General features: G+C 43.2%; 1 protein-coding gene across 2 annotated transcripts in view; it reads left to right on the top strand.

Annotated features, from left to right (window-relative positions):
* The first annotated feature begins 1,146 nt into the window (after positions 1–1,146).
* The window catches only part of supt5h (SPT5 homolog, DSIF elongation factor subunit), an 82,902-nt gene continuing 63,416 nt past the window's right edge, over positions 1,147–20,632 (top strand). For both annotated transcript variants that reach the window (XM_041179229.1, XM_041179228.1), the window contains exons 1-4: positions 1,147–1,263; positions 14,339–14,439; positions 17,826–18,021; positions 19,382–19,447. In XM_041179229.1, the coding sequence (XP_041035163.1) occupies positions 14,359–14,439; positions 17,826–18,021; positions 19,382–19,447 (343 nt within the window). In that variant the 5' untranslated portion in view covers positions 1,147–1,263; positions 14,339–14,358. The remainder of the gene's footprint in view (positions 1,264–14,338; positions 14,440–17,825; positions 18,022–19,381; positions 19,448–20,632) is intronic.

Below are 20,632 nucleotides of genomic sequence, written 5' to 3'. Positions count from 1 at the left end.
CAGGCTCACAGTCAGGCTTACACATGCTAGAAGCTACATAAGTTCACATAGGGTCCTGTCCTGGAGGAGGAACGTCCATGTATTGCACTTTTTTCAACCAAACAAAAGCTTAGGGAACAATCATTCCCCCGGGCAATGTCTTGACCAATCAGAGGTGACCCGCCCAGTTTGAATATGAACAAAGCTGGGCAGTTAACTGTTTCATGCTGCATTCTCCATGGCAATGCCTCCACCAATCAGACTCCACTTGCCAACCGATCAGCACTCTCTTCTGCTGTATAAATTGTTGTTCCTCTGTTGCAGTTGGTAATTTCTTCCAAGATATCCTGATCAGTGCAAGACAGAAAGCTTTGACAGCATGTCACTTTTTTCAGCAATACTCAAGTTTTGTACAACCAAATGGCTATACGAACTACTCTTTTAGTACACAACTTGTAAAAGTATACTATCTTATTTAACTGTATCTTTCTTGTGTGTGTGGGAAACACAGTCTCCCAATATCCACCCAGTCAAGTGAATGATGTAGTGTTCAGACTTTCGGGTTGAATGTGGGAATAAATAATCCTTTTTATTTAAACCCACGAAAGCTTGCTGTTGTTATTCAAATTGAATAGATACTCAAGGGGATCGCAGAGATGCACACACTCCTCCCTTTCCAAAACCACACTGATTATGATCGTAAAAGAAGGGAATTGGGGAATTCAGTATCAGGCTTAGTAATCTTTTTATGACCTTTTAGTATGATTTTATGATCTTTTTCTGAAGTTAGTTGTCCTTTTATGCCAAGGCCAAGTTGCAAAGTATAACAGCTAATGTTGTCCAGAAAGCGTCAAGATGTGATTGGAAATAATATTCTTAAACCAACTGTGGTTGTTAAATAATGTGGTTAAACCAAAGGACAAAAATAGTTACGCATTTGATAAGCAAACATGGTCTATCTGACACCTCATGCTGAATTAACAATTATATAGTATTGTAATTTATAACATGTTGAAGTTTAAGGAACAAGTCATTGTGTTGAGAAGCGAATTAATGGTCCAACTACATGGATCAATGTCTGAGACAGAGGCTGTCAATCACAAGGGGATCACTTGCGCGCGCCGCCCGCCAGGCACGTGGGCGCGGGCGCGCACGCACGGCGCGGCTGTACGGGGGGGGATGTGGTTGCGCGCACGTCAATCCCTGAGGCGCTGGCAGTGCGGGCGCAGGGGGGGAGGGGAGGCTTTGATCGATCTCTCCCCGCGGGAGGGCTGGCGGTTGTCGGTAAGTGAGCGGCAGGTGGATGCCGAGGAACGGAGGGGGAAGCAGGCGAGGAAAGGCCGCCTCAAAACGGTCTTGGTTGGGCTCTTGGCGAGGGGAGGGGAGGGGATCGGTCTCAAACTCCCAGCCCAGGCTCGAAGTCAGCAGCTAGGCCGCGGCACTGAGCCAGAGCCGGCCTAACCCTGCCCCCCTTATCCCGGGGGTATCTCCCATCACCAACACCCCCCCCCCCCACATCCCGGGGGTATCTGTCATCAACCCCCCCCCCAATCCCGGGGGTATCTATCATCACCCCCCCCTCCCCCATCCCGGGGGTATCTGTCTTCACCCCCTCACCCCCACCCCCCATCCCGGGGGTATCTGTCATCACCAACCCCCCCCAACCCGGGGGTATCTGTCTTCACCCCCTCACCCCCACCCCCCATCCCGGGGGTATCTGTCATCACCAACCCCCCCCAACCCGGGGGTATCTGTCATCACATGCCCCCCCCACCCCAAGGGCATCTGTCATCACCACCCACCCCCCCCATCCCAGGGGTATCTGTCATCACCAACCTATCCCGGGGGTATCTGTCATCAACCCCCCCCATCCCAGGGGTATCTGTCATCACCAACCGCCCTCCCCCCAACTCCCCCTCATCCCGGGGGTATCAGACATCACCTCCCCCTCCTGGGGTGTCATCAGTCATCACCTCCCCCCCCCCCCCCTCCGTATCTGCCATTACCTGATCCCTCCTGGGGCATCTTCCATCCCCTCCCCTCCCCTCTCCTCTCCCCCTCCCCTCCCCCGGGGTACCTGCCATTACCTCCACCCCCACCCTTCTCTCCTGGGGGTATCTGCCATCGCCTCCCCTCCCCAGGGGTACCTTTCATCACCACCTCCCACATTGCCACCCTCTCTCCACCCTTTCCCCACCCTTTCCCCGCTTGCTGGGTCCAGCTTGAAGTCTTAAGTGTGACATCCAGCCCCTCTGCTCAGTTCTCATCTTGTGCATTGTGGCTTGGGTCAGTCTGGTGAGTTTTAACTGAAGAGCCCTGGCCGCAGGGAGCACCTCCCAGCAACAGGTTTCCAGTGAGTCCTGCTTCATTTGTGAATAGATATTCATCTCCCAAACAGAGGGTGTGTGGAACTCTTTCCCAGAGAGGAAGATGCATTAAAGGTTGCAAGGAAGCAGTGTATACAAGATTTTGTTCTCATATTCAACAATAGGGCCCATGTACCATATAGGACTTGAAATTACAAAGGAATTGCTATACAAAATGACACTGCAGTCCATCTGTTTGACTTTCACCAACCTGGTCATTGCATGATTAAATGATAATGTAATTACTGACAAACCACAGCAAATATCCTCTATTCAAGGCTACAGGGGACCCAGAAATGAGGAAATCACCAGTGGTGAGAGCACGAGAGGTTAGAATTGGAGGACTGCAGAGATTTGGAGGATTGTGGGGCTGGTGGAGTTTACAGAGGTAGGGAGGGACGATATGGAGGGATTTGAAAACAAGGATGTGAATTTTTAAATGGAAGCATCACCGAATCAGGAGCCCATGTGGATCAGCAAGTGTAGGGGTGTATGGATATTGGTGCAAGTAAGAACACAGGCAGCAGAGTATTTGATAATCTCAAGTTTACGTGGGCCAGAAGATGGGAGGACAGGCAGGAGAGTGTTGGAATAGTCAAATCTGGAAGTAATGGATGAGGGTTTTGGCAGCAGATGAGCTGAGGCAGTGACGGAATGGGGTGATGTTACAGACGTGAAAATCGGCAGTCTTTATGATGGTGTGGATATGTGGTCAGATATGTGAAAAGAAAATGTACATGACTTTGAGGACAGTAACAGGCTCTGCTGTGATTTTTCCATGGTTATGTAGCCTCTCGATACTCCCTCTCCAAGCTCATGTGAAGCATGACTATGTAATAAGGTATTAAAGGGCGACTGATATCTGTGTAAACTGCACCTAAGCAAGAATCAGTGACTTCAGGGAAGGTGGAGGAGAATATTTACGAAAAATAGTTGGTTTTTTATCTAGATTATTAGTTGTTCAGTCAGCATTATTGTTGTTTTGAAGAGCTAGTTACTTGGTTACTTCTCCAGTCAAATTTTTGTGATTTCTGGTGAAAAGGTACAAACAAATTTTTAGTGTCAAGATAAAGATTTTCGATGCTTACCATTGGTTGAACTGCTGCACCCTTTTAAAGGTTTCTTTGTTTTATCATAGAGAGAACCAGAGATTCTATCCTGAGTGCTTTTTAAAAGTTCTACAAAGAAGCAGCTAAAAGGGGATGCTTGCTCATTATGTTTTGCTTTTGGTAATTTTTTTGTACTCATTGAGCTATATTCATGCTGGGAAAGGAAATGTTTCCCTAGTTCGGGCCGTTATCACACGGCTGGAGTCAAATCATACCACAGAGTGTTCCACTGTGGAACATTCCCAGTTCAGGTATACCATGGACACAGCCCAATTTGTTGCACTGTGCTTCAGCAGTATGCCTGAACCCCACCTTGGAGCAGCAATGCGCTACTTTTCCGGTATGATTTTAAAATTCTCATCCTTGTTTTCAGAATTCTCCCTGCTTCTGCAATCTCCTCTAACCTACCCCACTCTGAGATATCTACGTTCCCCTAATTCTAGCCTCCTGTGCATTCCCAATTTTAATCGCTCCACCATTGGTGGTCGTGCCTTCAGTTGCCTGGAAGCTTTGGAATTCCCTCCCTACATCTCTACTGCCCCGCTATCTCATCTTCTTCCGCTAAGACACTGCTTAAAACCTACTTCTTTGACCAAGCTTTTGGTCATCTGACCTGACATCTTATGTGGCTCAGGGTCATACTTTGTTATATAATGTTATTTTGAAGTGCCTTGTGGCGTTTCATTACCTTAAAGGCGTTATATAAATATCTGCTTTTGTATGTCATAATGCCCAAGTGAAATTACCAATTTAGTGTCACATTAGAAGCACTAGAGTTCTGTTTGGGACAATGCTTACAAAGAGCTGGGAAGAGACTGCTGAAGATCATGTAGCCAGTAGAGTGAGATGATGTTTACGCTTATCAGTTTTGACTGATTCAAACCCATACTGAGGTCATTGGGCAATATGAAACCACTGGCAAGCGTCTATGGAGTTCTGCATTGGGCTCACCAGCTAACTGTTTCAAATGTCCTAGTTGTTAAACATTTTCTCCTAATTTTAAATTATACCATGTGAACTCTGACACTATAGCTGCAGTGATGCAAGAATATTGTAATATATAAAATATAGGAAACCACAAATCCTGGAATGTGAAATAACTTGCTGGAAATGCACAAGAACTAAGCAACCATCTGAAATATGGGAATAGAGGGATATGGACCCCGTAAGTGCAAAATGTTTTAGTTGACTGGCAATATGATCGGCGCAGGCTTGGAGGGCTGAAGGGCCTGTTCCTGTGCTGTATGCTTCTTTGTTCTTTGAAAAAGAAAGGTGTGTTCATGTTTAAAGTGTGACCCTTTATCAGACCTCATCAGTGCTGATGAAAGAATCTTCTGTTAGTTTATCCGTCTTTCACTATTAGTTACAGACTGGTGTGTATTTGCAGCAGTGCCTGCTCTGATTGTGATATCTTCGTTAATTTTTGAAAAGATCTATGATAAAGTATGGTTTAGTATACTCGTCAGAGCATGTGGATTCGAGGGACAAGTAGTAGAATAGATAACAAGCTGGCGGTAGAACATAAGTAGAGGTTAAAAAGCTACTCAGACACGCAAATGGTGGGAAGTGGTGTTTCAGAAGGATTGGTGCTGGGACCACTTGGACTCGGGAATCCAAAGTACGAAATCAAAATTTGTAGGCAATACCAGATTCGGATGGGGGAGTAGATGAGCTAGAATTAATACTGAGGAAGACTGATAAGCTACAAGAGCATGTAATAAACTTTCAGAATGGGTGTGTAATTGGCAAATGAATTAAAATATAGATAAGCTACATTTTGGTAGGAAAAGTAAGGAAGCTGCTTAGAAAAGGGTTTAAATGGAATAGTAGAGCAAAAGGAACTGGGGTACAGATACCATAAATCACTCAGTTGCAACTCTGATTAATGCCATTTTAAAAAAGCAAACAAAGCACAAAGAAGATAGTTAATAACTCAGCAAAGATTTATCCCAGTAAGACCATAAGTCAAATTTACATAAATTAAATTTATGATGAAATGTATATTCAGTTGTTTATGGATTGCTCTGCAAACATTGATTTAATTGTTAAACGTGAACAGTTAAAGAATTGTTGTATGCTGATTTTAATTCAGTTAGCATCTCAGTGAAGTGTTGTCCTCTGGAATATTATGCAAATATCTTGCATGTATTTCCACCTGCACTGGGCCCTAGACTGAATAAAATATTTAATTTGAAGACTAGTAGACAAGAGCAACTTGCATTTATATAACACATGCAGTATAGGACACCATCCCGAGAGGCCGATCCATTATTGGATAGGCAACCAATGTAGGTCTCTGAGGAGAACTTTTCCCTTTAAGTTTCTCATTAGATTTGATAAAGGTTTTCAAAATCATGAGGGGTCTGGACAGAGTAGATAGGCAGAAACCATTCCCATTTATGAAAGGATCAAAAATGAAAGGTAATTGGCTAAAGAAGCAATGGAGACATGAGGAAAAAACTTTCTCACAGCAAGTGGTTAGGATCAGGAGTGCACTGCCTGAGTGTGTGGTGGAGGCAGCTTTAGTCGAAGCATTCGAGGGAATCGGTTTGTCTTCTGAAAAGGAAGGATGTGCAGAGCTACGGGGAGAAGGCGGGGGAGTGGCACAGCACTAGGTAAATTGTTGCTTCAGAGAGCCAGTGCTGACACGATAGGCTGAATGGCCTCCTGTGTTGTAACCATTCAGAGAAGGACGCATCATCCATGGCTCGATAAAGAAGTTAAGGATTGTATCAACTTGAAAGAAACACTACAAATCAGCATATATTAGTGGTAGGTCTGAAGATTGGTCAGATTTTAAGAACCAGTAAAGAATGACAAAAAAAGGAGAATGTTGATTTTGAGAGAAAGCTAGTTAGTAATATAAAAACAGATGGTAAGAGTCTCTACAAGTATTTAAATAGGAAAAGGGTAACTAAAGACACCCTATGTCATATCCTATCTTGACTCCATTCTCTCTCCCCTTGTCCAGTCCCTTCCCACCTACATCCGTGATTCCTCTGACACCCTACATCATATCAACAATTTCCAATTCCCTGGCCCCAATCGCCTCCTCTTCACTATGGACGTCCAATCCCTCTACACCTCCACCCCCCACCGGGATGGTCTGAGGGCTCTCCGCTTCTTCCTCGAACAGAGGCCCGAACAATCCCGCTCCACCACTACTCTCCTCCGTCTGGCTGAACTTGTTCTCTCACTGAACAGTTTCTTCTTAAATTCCTCTCTCTTCCTCCAAATAAAATGTGTGGCTGTGGGTACCCACATGGACCCCAGTTATGCCTGTCTCTTTATGGGGTATGTGGAACATTCCTTGTTCCAGTCCTAACCCGGCCCCCTCCCACAACTCTTTCTCCGGTGCATCGATGACTGCTTCAGTGCTGCTTCATGCTCTCGTCTGGACATGGAAAAATTTATTAATTTTTCTTCCAATCTCCATCCCTCCATCATTTTCACATGGTTCATCTCTGACGCTTCCCTTCCCTATCTTGACCTCTCTGTCTCAATTTTTGGTGATAGACTGTCCACCAATATTCATTACAAGCCTACCGACTCCCACAGCTACCTTGACTACAGCTCCTCACACCCTGCTTCCTGTAAGGACTCCATCCCATTCTCTCAGTTCCTTCGCTTCCGTTGCATCAGTTCTGATGTTGCCACTTTCAAAAACAGTTCCTCTGACATGCCTTCCTTCTTCCTTAACTGAGGTTTTCCACCCACGGTGGTTGACAGGGCCCTCAACCGTGTCCGGCCCATCACCCGCGCATCTGCCCTTACACCTTCCTCTCCCTCCCAGAACCATGATAGGGCCCACCTTGTCCTCACTTATGACCCCACCAGCCTCCATATTCAAAGGATCATCCTCCGCCATTTCCACAAACTCCAGCATGATGCCACCACCAAACACATCTTCCCTTCACCCCCCCTGGTGGCATTCTGCAGGGATTGTTCCCTCCGGGACACCCTGGTCCACTCCTCCATCACCCCCTACACCTCAGCCCCCTCCATGGCACCTTCCCATGCAACCGCAGAAGGTGCAACACCTGCCCCTTTACTTCCCCTCTCCTCACCGTCCAAGGGCCCAAACACTCCTTTCAAGTGAAGCAGCATTTCACTTGCACTTCCCTCAATTTAGTCTACTACATTCGCTGCTCCCAATGCGGTCTCCTCTACATTGGAGAGACCAAACGCAGACTGGGTGACCACTTTACGGAACACCTTCGGCCTGTCCACAAGCATAACCCAGACCTCCCTGTCGCTTGCCATTTCAACGCTCCACCCTGCTTTCATGCTCACATGTCTGTCCTTGGCCTGCTGCAATGTACCAGTGAAGCTCAACGCAAACTGGAGGAACAGCACCTCATCTTCCGGACTGAATATTGAGTTCAACAACTTTAGATCGTGAACTCTCTCCTCCATCCCCACCCTCTTTCCAATGCCCCTTTTTTCCAATAATTTATATAGATTTTTCTTTCCCCAATTATTTCCATTATTTTTAAACGTGTTTCCATCCATTGTTTTATCTCTATCTTTTAGCCTATTTTGATCCCTTCCCCCCACCGTGCCCCCACTAGGGCTAACTGTACCTTGCTTGTCCTGCTTTCTACCCTTAATGTCACCTATTAGCACATTTCTTAGCTAATATCACCACCGTCAACACCTCTTTGTCCTTTTGTCTGTGACATCTTTTGGCAATCTCCACCTATCACTGGCCCTCTATCCAGCTCTACTTGTCCCATCCCCACCCCTTAAGCCAACTTATATTTCACCTCTCTTCTATTTTTCCTTAGTTCTGTTGAAGAGTCATATGGACTCGAAATGTTAACTGTACTCCTCTCCACTGATGCTGTCAGACCTGCTGAGTTTTTCCAGGTATTTTTATTTTTGTTTTTGTAACTAAAGCTATTGTTGATCCTCTAGAAAGAGAATTTGGGGAATTGATAATGAAAAACAAGGAAATGGCAGAGGCATTGAACAGGTATTTTGTGTCCATCTTCACTGTAGAAGTCTTGAAAACTTCCCAAAGATACTAGAAAATCAAAAGGGAATGCGGAGCTTAAAACACGCCATCAGTAGGGAAAAAGTGCTGGGAAAACTATTAGACCTAAAGGCTGACAAGTCCCCAGGACCTGGTATCCTGCATCCTAGTGTCTTAAAATAAGTGGCTGGAGTGATAGTAGATGCATTGATTATAATTTTCCAAAATTCCTTAGATTCTGTAAGGGTCCCAGTGGATTGGAAAATAGCTAATGTAACACCTTTATTCAAGAAAGGAAGGAGACAGGAAGCAAGAAACTATAGGCCAGTTAGCCTAACATCTGTCATAAGGAAATTGCTAGAATCCATTATTAAGGAGGCTTTGTGAAAAGGAAATAATTTTTAAAAATTATTTTAATTTTTAACTAATTTATCAGAGTTCTCTGAGGAAGTAACTTGCACGGCGGCTAAAGGGGAATCGGTAGATATGGTATACTTGGATTTCAAAATCAGGTGCCACCTCAAGGGTTACTACACAAAATAAGAGCTCATGGTGTAGGAGGTTACATATTAGCATGGATAAAGGATTGGTTGGCTAACAGGAAGCAGCGAGTAGGGATAAATGGGTATTTTTCAATTTGGCAAGCTGTAACTAGTGGAGTGCCACAGGGATCAGTGCTAGGGCCTCAACTATTTACAATCTACATCGATGATTTGGCTGAAGAGGCCTAATGTATGGTAACTAAATTTGCTGGTAACACCTAGATAGGTAGGAAAGTAAGTTGTCGAGAAGTGGTAGAGAGTCTGCAAAAGTATATGGACAGGTTAAATGAGTGGACAAAATTTGGCAAATGGAGTTCGTGTGGGAAAATGTGAACTTGTCCACTTTGACAGGGAGAATACAAAAGCTGAATGCTATTTAAATGAAAAGAGATTGCAGAACTCTGCAGTACAAGGGATCTGGGTGTCCTGGTACATGCATCACAAAAAGTTAGCACGCAGGTACGGCAAGTGATTAAAAAGGCAATTGGAATGTTGGCATTTATTGCAAGAGGAATGGAATATAAAAGTAGGGAAGATTTATTGCAGCTGTACAGGCATTGGTCAGATGACATCTGGAATACTCTGTACAGTTTTGGTCTCATTATTTGAAAAAGGATATAATTGCTGGTTTGATTCACTCATTCCTGGGATGAAGGGCTTATCCTATGAAGAAAGGTTAAACAGGTTGGGTGCATACCCATTGGAGTTTAGAAGAATGAGAGGTGATCTAATTGAAACATACAAGATCTTAAGGGGACTTGATGGGGTAAATACCGGGAGGGTGTTTCCACTTGTGAGAGAGACTAGAACCAGGAGACACAGTTTAAGTGTAAGACTGAGATGAGAATTTTTTTCTGAGGGTTGGTTGTATGTGGAATTCTCTTCCAGTAAGCAGTGGAGGTTGGGCCATTAAATTTGTTCAATGCAGAGTTAGACAGATTTTGATAGACAGTGGAATCAAGGGTTATGGGGGCAGACAGGAAAGAAGAGTTGAGAAGGCAACCAGATCAGCTGTGATCTTATTGAATGGTGGAGCAGGCTCGAAGGGCCAAATGGCCTACTCCTCTTAAGTCCTATGTTCCTATCCTACATGGCACCTTTAACTTTAAGTGCTATAAAGCAAAATTTGACACCAGGCTACATGAAATAATAGACCAAATTACCAAATTCTTGGTGAAAGAGATAGATTTTGAGGAGCATCTTAAAAGATGAAAGAGAAATGGAGAGGTTTAGGGAGGCAATTCCAGAGCTTAGGGCCTTGGGAGCTGAAGACATGGCCACCATTGGTGCCATGGTTAAAATTGAGGACACTCGAGGGCAAAACTGGATGAGCACAGTTATCTTGGAAAGTTGTTGGGCTGGAGGAGATTCACAGAGATAGGGAGGCTATGAAGAGATTTTAAAACAAGGATCAGAATTTTAAAGTATTACTTGGCTGGCTGCCAATATAGTCAGTGAACAAAGGATATAGGTGAATGAGATTTGGTGTGATCAGGACATGGGCAGCAGAGATTTGGATGACCTCAAGATTGTGGAGAGTAGAACATGGGAATCCAACCAGGGGTACAACAGAATAGTTACATCTGGAGTTAACAAAACATGCGTGATGGTTTTAGCATTGATCAGGGTTGAGGCTGGGCCAGAATTTAGCAATGTTATGGAGGTGGAAATAGACAATCTTAGTGACAGAATCCTAGTTCTGTCGAAGGGTCATGAGGACTCGAAACGTCAATTCTTTTCTTCTCCGCCGATGCTGCCAGACCTGTTGAGTTTTTCCAGGTAATTCTGTTTTTGTTTTGGATTTCCAGCATCCGCAGTTTTTTTGTTTTTAAATCTTAGTGATAGCGTGCTTATAGGAAAGAAAGACAGACTTCCATTTATATAGCACCTTTCACATCCAGTGGATGTTTCAATGCATTTTACATCTAATGAAGTATTTGTGAAGTGTAGTCACTGTAAGTTGCAAACAGTTTGGCTCAGTATCAGAATGTGACCAGACAGGTGGAGTCAGTGGCTAGGGAAGGGAGTTAGTGGCAGGGACAGAAGACAATAGATTCAGCCTTCCTAATATTTAATTGGAGGAAATTTCTGCCCATTCAATACTGAATGTTAGAACACATAATTTAGAGACAGTGGGGGAGTTGGGAGAGAGGGTGGTGAGGTAAAGTTGGATGTCATCAGTGTACACTTGGTAACTGAAGCTGTGTTTTCAGATCATGTCATTAAAAGGCAGGTTGCTGCTCATTTTTGATTTGTGTTTTTAAAGATGTTTTGAGGAAATTAGGTGCAGTTACGAAGCAAAATTGCACATGTAGGGAAGTGAGTTAGCTTCTTAATACTCGTTATGGGTATCAAGGCCATGGAGAGGGTACAGAGTACATAGTATCAGGAATGAGGGACTTCAGACATGTGGAGATACTCGGGAAGCTGGGATTGTTCTCCTTGGAGCAAAGAAGTGTGTAGGGAGATTTAATGAGGTGTTCAAAATGACCAACTAATCAAATAGATAGGGAGAAATGGTTTCCAATTGGCAGGAGAGTTGATAACCAGAGGTTGCATATTTAAGACAATTGCCAAAAAGACCCAGAGTGGAAATAGGCAGAATCATTTTGTGCAGTAAGTTATGATCTGGGAAACACTGCCTGAGAGGGTGGTGGTCTTGGACTGAATGGTAACATTCAAGGAAATATTTTCAGGAATATGGGGTAACAGTAGATGTTGGGCAATATGAGTAACTCTTTCAAAATGTATTGCTGGAAAAAAGAGACATGCCATCGAAGCTCTTCATCTTGCACTCATTAGGCTGGCTCGCAAGAAATTACCAAATTATAACGGGGGAACAACAATTTATACTGCCACGAGAAGAGAATTTTTTCAAACAGGCTGCACAGACAGCATTGCCTGAATGGCCGCCTGTGCTGTATGGCTCTATGATCACACAGCCCACAAAGGGAAAATTTGTTTGGAAGACTTTAGAAGCTTTCAAAAAACAAAAAAACTGCGGTAATTCTGTTTTAGAAGCTTTCATCCCTTTGTGGGTGGAACTTGCAATTGGCTGCAATGTTTCCAGGTTAAGATGATGAGGTTGACCATATCCTCTGTTTTAAATTTGCTATCCAGTTGCCTCTTCCTCTGTGTGCAGTTGTCTGGATGTGGGTGAGAATGGGATTGCTTATGATGCTCTCAATAGTTGAATAACCCATCAGATTTCATTAACTAGCCTTGCACATGGAAAATCATTTGATCAAAGCTGTGAAGGGGGAACATTTGGAATCATGTCCGGACATGATTCAATGACTTCAGAAGGAGAATGAGAGAAAATTGGGTGATGTAAGATGTGGATGGGTTGGGGCTGGGACTATTCTTCTTGGGGAAGAGACAGTTAAGAGGATATTTAAGAGAGGTGTTGAGTCCCTGAGGGGTCTAGACAGAGTAAAGTGAAACTGCTTTCATCAGCAGAAGGGTTAAGAACCAGGGGCTACCGATATAAGTTGAATGGCAAAAGAACCAAAGATGAAATGAGGAAATCGTTGGACCAATATGGCACAATGATAAGAATGAAATACAGGAATTAAATGAATGATTAAAATATTGACTCGGTGCCCAGTACAGTACAGTTCTGTGATCAACCAATTGCATCTATTTGCCATTGCTGATTGTTATCAGGGTGCTTAAAACTGCATTTTGATGTTAATCTGCTACTTTGAGCAATTTCATGGGCCAGGATTTTTAGGATAGCAGGGTTTCCCTTCCTGCCATCTAAAAAGTCCATGGAGAACACATCCCCACCGATACTGCCTGCTCCTGCAGTGATTTCACGCTCCAACAAGCATTAACAGCTGGAGGTGGGACTTCCACCTCTCACTTGCAAGGAAGTCCCGCCTCAGAGACCTGCCAGCCAATCTGATTGGCCAGCAGCTCTCTAGTCCCTGCAGTGCCAGAAGCTGCAGTGGACAGGACTGCCCAAGTCCCAGAAGTCCAGGACCAAGTTAAGTGTGGGGGCCTCAGGGTGGGGAGGGGAGGTGTGGCCCGGGGTGGGGGGGGCGGGGGGGAGATCGGTAGTGGGGGGTGGGGGTGTTGGGAGAATGGCCGGTGAGGGCGTGGGAACGCCATCCCGAGAAATTTTACGGTTACTTACCACCTATAAACACACCAGCGAGGGATTGTAAAATTCTGCCCATGGACTAGTTAATCCTGAAACTTTTCCAACAGATGTCTTACTTTTTCAGAATTTAATCAGTTGTGATCACCCAACTTTTCAAATGTCAGTAATCTCTTTAAATAAGTTATTATGTAACTTTTAAATGTTAGTGGTGCTTGCACTAAAATTAAAGGATATAACTCTCAATTTTATATTGCATAGAATTGCAAAGAATGTGCAGCATAGCAACAGGCTATTCAGCCCAACAGCTCCATGCTGTGAGCCTCCTCCCACCCTACTTCATCTAACCCTACCAACATACGCTTCTGTTCCTTCCTCCCTCGTGTTTTATTTTAATCTAGCATCCCTTTAATTGCACCTATTTGCATAAAATATATCTTGTGGTAGTGAGTTCCAAGTTTTAACCACTCTCTGGGTATGGACTCCCCACAAGTGAAAACACCGTCTCTATGTCTACCCTTTGAACCCTTCCATAATGTTTAAGCTCTCTGTCAGGTTACTCCTTCGCCTTTTTCGTCTACCTTTCCTGATTGGTCTAATCACCCTTGTAATTCTTCTTGGGCACTGTATGTCCAAATGTTGTCTTATCAAGGTTCTGTGCAAGTTTAACGTAATCTCTCTGCTTTTCAAATCTATCCTGCTAGAGTCATTACAGCACAGCGGATGTCGAGGGTTATGGGGTAGAGGGTTTGATGGACAGGAAAGTGGAGCTGAGGCCACAATCAGATCAGCCATGATCTTATGAAATGGCGGAGCAGGCTTGAGGGGCCGAATGGCTTACTCCTCATAATTCTTGTGTTCATTCGGCCCATCTAGTCCATGCTGGCTCTCTGTAGAGATGCACACAGTGGATTCAGTAGTTTTCTCATTCAGCTGGAAGATCAGGCAAATCAAATTGTCACTAAAATGTCAGTCCTGAGAGAAGGTCACTGACCTGAAATGTTAACTGTTTCGCTTTCTTGTCCTCAAATACTGCTTGTGGGATCTAAGTCGTTTTGGTCCAGCGTTCAGATTTTATACATAATTTAATGTATGTGTTTTATTTTTGTGTGCTTCTCAGGTGTACGTTGTTTACGGGTGTTTTCAACTTTTTCCATCTGAAGTTCTTTTGTACACCCAAGCTCAATTGAAATACTGCATAAAAGCCACAGAAGCATCCAAGTTGCATAAATCTTGCCTTATTTCAAGTTTCCTTTCTACTTCAGGCTTTCACTGAGTCCACAGGATGTCTGACAGCGAAGGTAGCAACTTCACTGATGATGAGAGTTCCCGCAGCAGTGAGGCGGAGGAGCAAGAGGAAAATGAGGTACTTGTGATTGTGCAAATCCGTGCAGTGGGATGTTGTTCCCTGGTTACTTTTGTATTTGAAAAGAAATGAAGTACTTGCTATTCGCGACTAAATATGCTGCTTTCCCACCCTGCCCCATCCCACCCCCAGCTCCGACTGTTCGTATTTGTGACTGGATTTGAACTCTTAAACTCTGTGCCAGCTGTGGCTCAGTGGTAGCACTCTTGCCTCTGAGTCAGAAGGTTGAGAGTCCAAAGCCCCGCTCCAGGGATTGAGCACAAAAATCAAGGTGGCACTCCAGTATTGAGGGAGTGCTGCACACTGTCAAAGATGTCGTCTTTCAGTTGAGATATCTGCCCCCTCAGTTGGATTTAAAGGATCTCATAGCATTATTTTGAGGAGGAGGGGAGCCGTGCCCAGTGTACTGACCGATATTTATCACAAAAACAGATTATTTTGCTGTTTATGGGAGTTTACAAATTGGCTACCACATTTCCTATACTGTAACAGTGACTACATTTCAAAAGTACTTCATTGGCTGTAAAATGTTTTGGGACATCCTTTGATCATGGAGGGTGCTATGCAAATGCAAGTCTTGGTTTGATTTATGAACTTCGGGGTGAGGTAACTGATGCTGTTATATTGATTAACACTCCACAAATTCTTCAGTGAACAAGCAGAATTCCTGTGGTGGTCATGGATGGCCTGAGGCCACAAGATGGGATATAATAAGAACATAACATAAGAAATAGGAACAGGAGTAGGCTGTTTGCCCCTTGAGCCTGCTCCACCATTCAGTAAGATCATGGTTGATTTTCTACGTCAGCTTTGCTTTCTCACGCTATTCCCTTTTCTCTCAATTCCTTTAGTATCCAAAAATCTGTCAGCGACTCTCTGTGGTCGGAATTCTGAAAGTTTGCGACTCTTTGAGCGAGGTTATTTCTCTTTACCTCAGTCTTGAATGGCTGGCCCATTATCCTGAGACTATGACCTCTAGTTCTCGACTCCCCTGCCAGAGGAGACATCCTTGCAGCATCTTCAACTGCCCTGGCAGAGGAAGCACCCTCACAGCATCTACCCTGTAAAGCCACTTCAGAATTTTGGATGTTTAAGAGACCACTTCTCATTTTTCTCAACTCTAGGGGATACAGACTTTGTAGAGAAAGTAATATTTAGTGACACTTAAAGTGTCACTTTAAGTCTAGTTCTGGAATGACCCCAAAGCCATTTCAGTTAATAACAGTTCCCAAATTACTCAATTAGAGATTAGCACATTATTAAAAAGTTTCAGGTTCTGGGTCAATACCAGTCTTGTTAAGTTTAAATGGTGGGGGATTCCATGATTTGCAGTGTGTGATGGAATGGTGTGCTGTGTGATTTGGCCTCAGCAACCTGCACATATTGATAAAGTTTTCTTTTGGAGAGTCCAAATTTCCTTCAGCTCAACATCAGCAAAATCAGAGTCATTCTTTTTAGTTCCTGTCAGCATTTGACTTCATATATCGTGAACTCCATCAAGCAAGTAAGCTGCTTTTGTGAAGTGCAATATTTTTGGTGCCTATTCAACCCTCAGCTGAGCTTTCTCACCCATGTCTCATCTCATTATTCTGTTTCTGCAACATTTCCTGCTTAATCCTACTTCTTCCCCACCACTTAGAAATCTAAATCTATGTCTGCATCATCTTGAGGGCTGACCTTAACTCACTGCCTCCACCTTTCAATAACTCACTCACCAGTGTCCTGTCCCACACAACATTCTCCACATTCCTTAACTTGGTGTATTTCCATGATTTGTGGTTCACTGTATCCTGGCGAATGATTAAGATCCTTTCTTTTCATCTACTAATATTGGCTGTCTGGAGAAATTTTCAGCAGCTTTACATCGCCACCTGTGCTCCCAACTCCTCTGACGCCAGATTACTGCTGGCTCACTGCTGCATCCACTCCATCATCAGAGGACAGTCCTTATTCTCTTTCCCTCTGGAATTCTGCCTATAAACCCTTTCAGTGCCTCAAAAGCCACCTAAAAATCCTTCTCTTTATCTGCACTTTAGTCTCTTTCTGTTTTCTTCCACAACTACCAAAAATCTTCCCTTTTCTAGCATATGAACTAGGAGCAGGAGTAGGCGACTTGGCCCTTCGAGCCTGCCCTGCCATTTAGTAAAATCATGGCTGATCTGACTGTAACCTCCCGCCTATCCCCAATAACCCTTCACCCCCTTGTTTATCAAGAATCTATCAACCTGTGCCTTGAAAACATTCAAAGTCTCTGCTTTCACTGCCTTTTGAGGAAGGGCATTCCAAAGGTTCACTCCCCTTTGAGAGGAAAAATTTCTTCTCATTGCTGTCTTAAATGGGCGACCCCAAGTTCTAGATTCTCCCACAAGAGGAACCATCCTCTCCACATCAACCCTGTCAAGACTCCTCAGGATCTAATATGTTTCAATCAAGTCGCCTCTCACTCTTCCCTCCAGCAACTACAAGCCTAGCTTGTCCAATCTTCCCTCATAAGATAATCTGCCCATTCCTGGTATTAGTTTAATAAACCTTCTCTGAACTGCTAATGCATTTTCACCCTTCCTTAAATAAGGAGACCAATACTGTGCACAGCACTCCAAATGTGGTCTCACCAATGTCCTGTACACCTGAAGCATAACCTCCCTTTTTTCTCTCCTGAAACATTTTCCAAACGTTTTTAGAATAGAGTTGGTATATTTCACAAATGCCATGCAGCTCAAAATCCCTTCTAAATATAACTCTAGCTTGGAAGGACAAAATGTGTAAGCATCGCCCTGGCATTTATCACACACATAGAAAATCTTGATGGCAGATTAATCCAGAGCAGAATATACATAGGTTTCTCCAGTTTGACAATGCTGTATCTCTGATCTGAATTTTAAGAGGTTTTCAAGGATTGTGTAGTTTGTGCAGCACGTTCAGACTAGCTGCTCTGTGCTAGCATTTATATACCACACAGGTCGCCTCCCTCTATATTTACCTCTTCATACCCTGCCCTTGTATTTTTCTATTCCCCACTGCCTTAAATGTGCATTAAATGCTCCCTTAAATATGTTAGGGATCTGATCCAACCGCTTTGTGTGACTTTCATTTTCTACGTAAAGAGGTACCTCCCAAATTCTTTATTTGATCTATTAATGACTATCTTGTATCTGCATCCTGTTATTCTGGCCTCAGCCACAAGTGGAAACTTTTTGTGAGCATCCCTCCTAACGAATGCCTTCATCAGGTCTCCTCTGTGTTTTGCAGGAGAAAGGACCTCAGCCTGTTCTATCTGTCCAGATGATTGGATCCTCTTATTCTGATTTGTTGACAGATTCCACATTACCTCTTGATTTAGTGTTTATCTTGTCATTAATCTGTCTGTATGTTCTAATGTCATTCAGGAGGAGGAAGAGCAGGCCAGTAGGGGTAGCGAGAAAGCCGAGGGAGAAGGGGAGATAGAGGAAGAGGCTGAAGAAGCTGATGAGGAGGAGGAAGAGGAGGAGGAAGAGGAAGAAGAGGAAGAGTATGATGAAGAAGAAGATGACGACCGACCGAAGAAGAAACCACGACATGGAGGATTCATCTTGGATGAAGCTGGTACAAGACTTCGACTTGTATTTTTCTATGATTATATACCTGAAATGGGGGTACTGATCACTTTGTTTCGTTATTGAGCTGCATTATTTATAGTTTGTGAATGTTTGCAGTATTTCAGAATACCTTTTCAGTTTTGCAGTCTTTATTTTGTTAAAGAGTTGCCATGTTTTTGAGAGAGAATGACACTTGTTTTAATAGGTTATGGTTATTGTGATGGGACAAAACAATTCGGTGGTTTCAAGTGGCTTGTTTTAAACTTGTTAAGCTTTGTGCTTGAGAGATTTGATATTTCACTAACCCCCTAAAATTAATTACATTTTATAATATCCCTTTGGAACGCGTTCACTGGAATTTGCACCATTTTCCAGTAAGATTTCTTTTGGCTCTGTTGAAACATTGCTGATGTGTAAAAAGTACATGCCTATTTAATTATTGAAAGGGAAGAACATAACTATGGAGGGGAAAAGGTGCATTTTGTTTCAATCAGTCATACTATCTATACATGCTAACTTAAAAACTTCACATTAGCAGACACACGTGTAATTAGTCTGTTAAGCACTGAAGGCATGGTTTGCCCAACAGTGTTCAAGCACTGCTAGGAGATCACCTTGTGCTGCTTTGGCTTCACACCTGTTGCAGTCTGACTGCAGTTGTGTGCCGGATGAAACTTAACAGGCTCGTACAGTTCCTTGGAACCATTTTAATGTTAAGGAGGTGGCAAGTCAGCTTCAGCAGTTATTTGGATGACTGTGAGAAAGACTTTGTACCTATGTGAAAACCAAGAGAGAATTGATGTAGCATTTTACTATTCATTCCTGGGATGTGGCATCTCTGGCAAAGCCAGTATTTATTGCCCATCGCTCTATAGCTGAGTAATTTGCTAGGCCAACCCTGGACAGTTAAGAGTCAACTGCATTACCGTGTGCCTAGATTCCATGGTCACCAAGCTTTTTATTCTAGATTTATTTAATGAACTGAATTAAAATTCCCTAGCTACTATGGTGGGATTTGCACTCGCGTCTTGGGATCATCAGTCCATGTCTCTGGATTGGCCTAGTGATGTGATTGTTCTTCTCTCCTAACCGTTCTGGTCGTGGACTCTGAGTCTGCCTACCCCATGTTCTGTTGGCAGACGTGATTTTTATTTGGATATTTTTAGTTTTAAAGCATCTTTGCTTAAAATGATTTCTCCCTAACAATCCATTCAGCAGGCACCACCTCCATGCCCTTAAGAATCATTCCCAAAGATACTGAGTTGATCGCTAAAAAAAAAAACACCGCTGTATTAAAGCTTGAATGTTTGCTTTCAAAAGGTGGTTAATTGACTGTCAGGAAAATTGAACTCTCTTTTTTTTTAAAGATGTGGACGATGAATATGAGGATGAAGATCAGTGGGAGGATGGAGCAGAGGATATCCTTGAGAAAGGTTTGTCAGTGCTAACATTTATTTACTTTGCTGACGGCAGTCTGAAATATACATAGTGCAAGTGTGGCTTTTGTCATCTCTTCTGGCTTGTTGTGTGCTAGACCAATTTAAGTTATTTTGTAAACAAAACTAGTAAAATAATAGATCTTTATATTCAGTTTTCACCTGTAAGTTCTCACTACTTATAGTAACTGAAAAATGGAACAATTGGGGAACATGTCTATACTCTGTTGTTCAAAAAATATTCGGTTTACAAGTTAGAAGCTTATTTCATTATGGTGTTGCTGGTATCCACATTAACTTACACAGTTACACGTTAAATAAGCAGACAGAAGTATTTGAGTCTATTTAATCATCTTGTTCACAGGTTCAATAACTCATTCGCATACTAATCCTGGGATAGACTCAGAAGCTATGACTTAAGATGATAACCAGTTGATCTCCCCAAGCATTTTTTATAGAAAAGAATTTGTAAAAAGTTATTTGCCACTCTGTTTCTCTGCTTCTACCCCACTCGTGTTACTGTCTTCTCTTTCAGTTTGTTTTCTACGCTTGCCTTCTCTCTCCCTCTCTCGCTCTCATATTTTCTCACTCTTTCTGTAAGTCTGTCCTTCCATTTCCCTACCATCTGTCAGTCTCCTGTTCTCTGTCCATTTCCTTGTACTGCTTTATTCCTAAAGCTGTTGTAAAATGTGGGTGTGAGGGAAACTGGCTGGCAATAGAAGGGAACAGGCAGACTAGACTGAACCAGGTAGCCTTCCTGTCACTGTCATGATGAATTAAAAATGATGGCATTGTTCTGCTCTGGTATGCCCAGGAACTGCTAAAATCCTCACAGGTGAGAAAGAAGCTAGAAGCCGGAGGAACTGGGAAGTCTCAGTGTTAATGCTGGCAGCAGAAGCTGAATTTAGGGGCCTAGAGAATAGAGATGTTTCTTTTGGGTGAAACATTTAATTGTGGTCCTCTCTGCTTGTTCGGGTGAATGTCGAACTATAGTGTGATAGTAATTGAATTGGTATTCTGAAAGGATGTGATTAAATGGGACCTATCATTCGTAATTATTTTATAAAAGTTACCCATAAACCCAGCTTTGTGTAATTACTGTACACCACAACAGCCAGTTTGAGGTCACCAAGTAGATTTGCCTAGTTTTAAGGATCACGAGTTAGTGATTCAGCAGCATTG

This window comes from Carcharodon carcharias, chromosome 34, assembly GCF_017639515.1.
Source record: "Carcharodon carcharias isolate sCarCar2 chromosome 34, sCarCar2.pri, whole genome shotgun sequence".
Taxonomy (NCBI): Eukaryota; Metazoa; Chordata; class Chondrichthyes; order Lamniformes; family Lamnidae; genus Carcharodon; species Carcharodon carcharias.
Note: the sequence above shows the minus strand (reverse complement) of the source record. Positions and strands in the feature narration are given on the sequence as shown.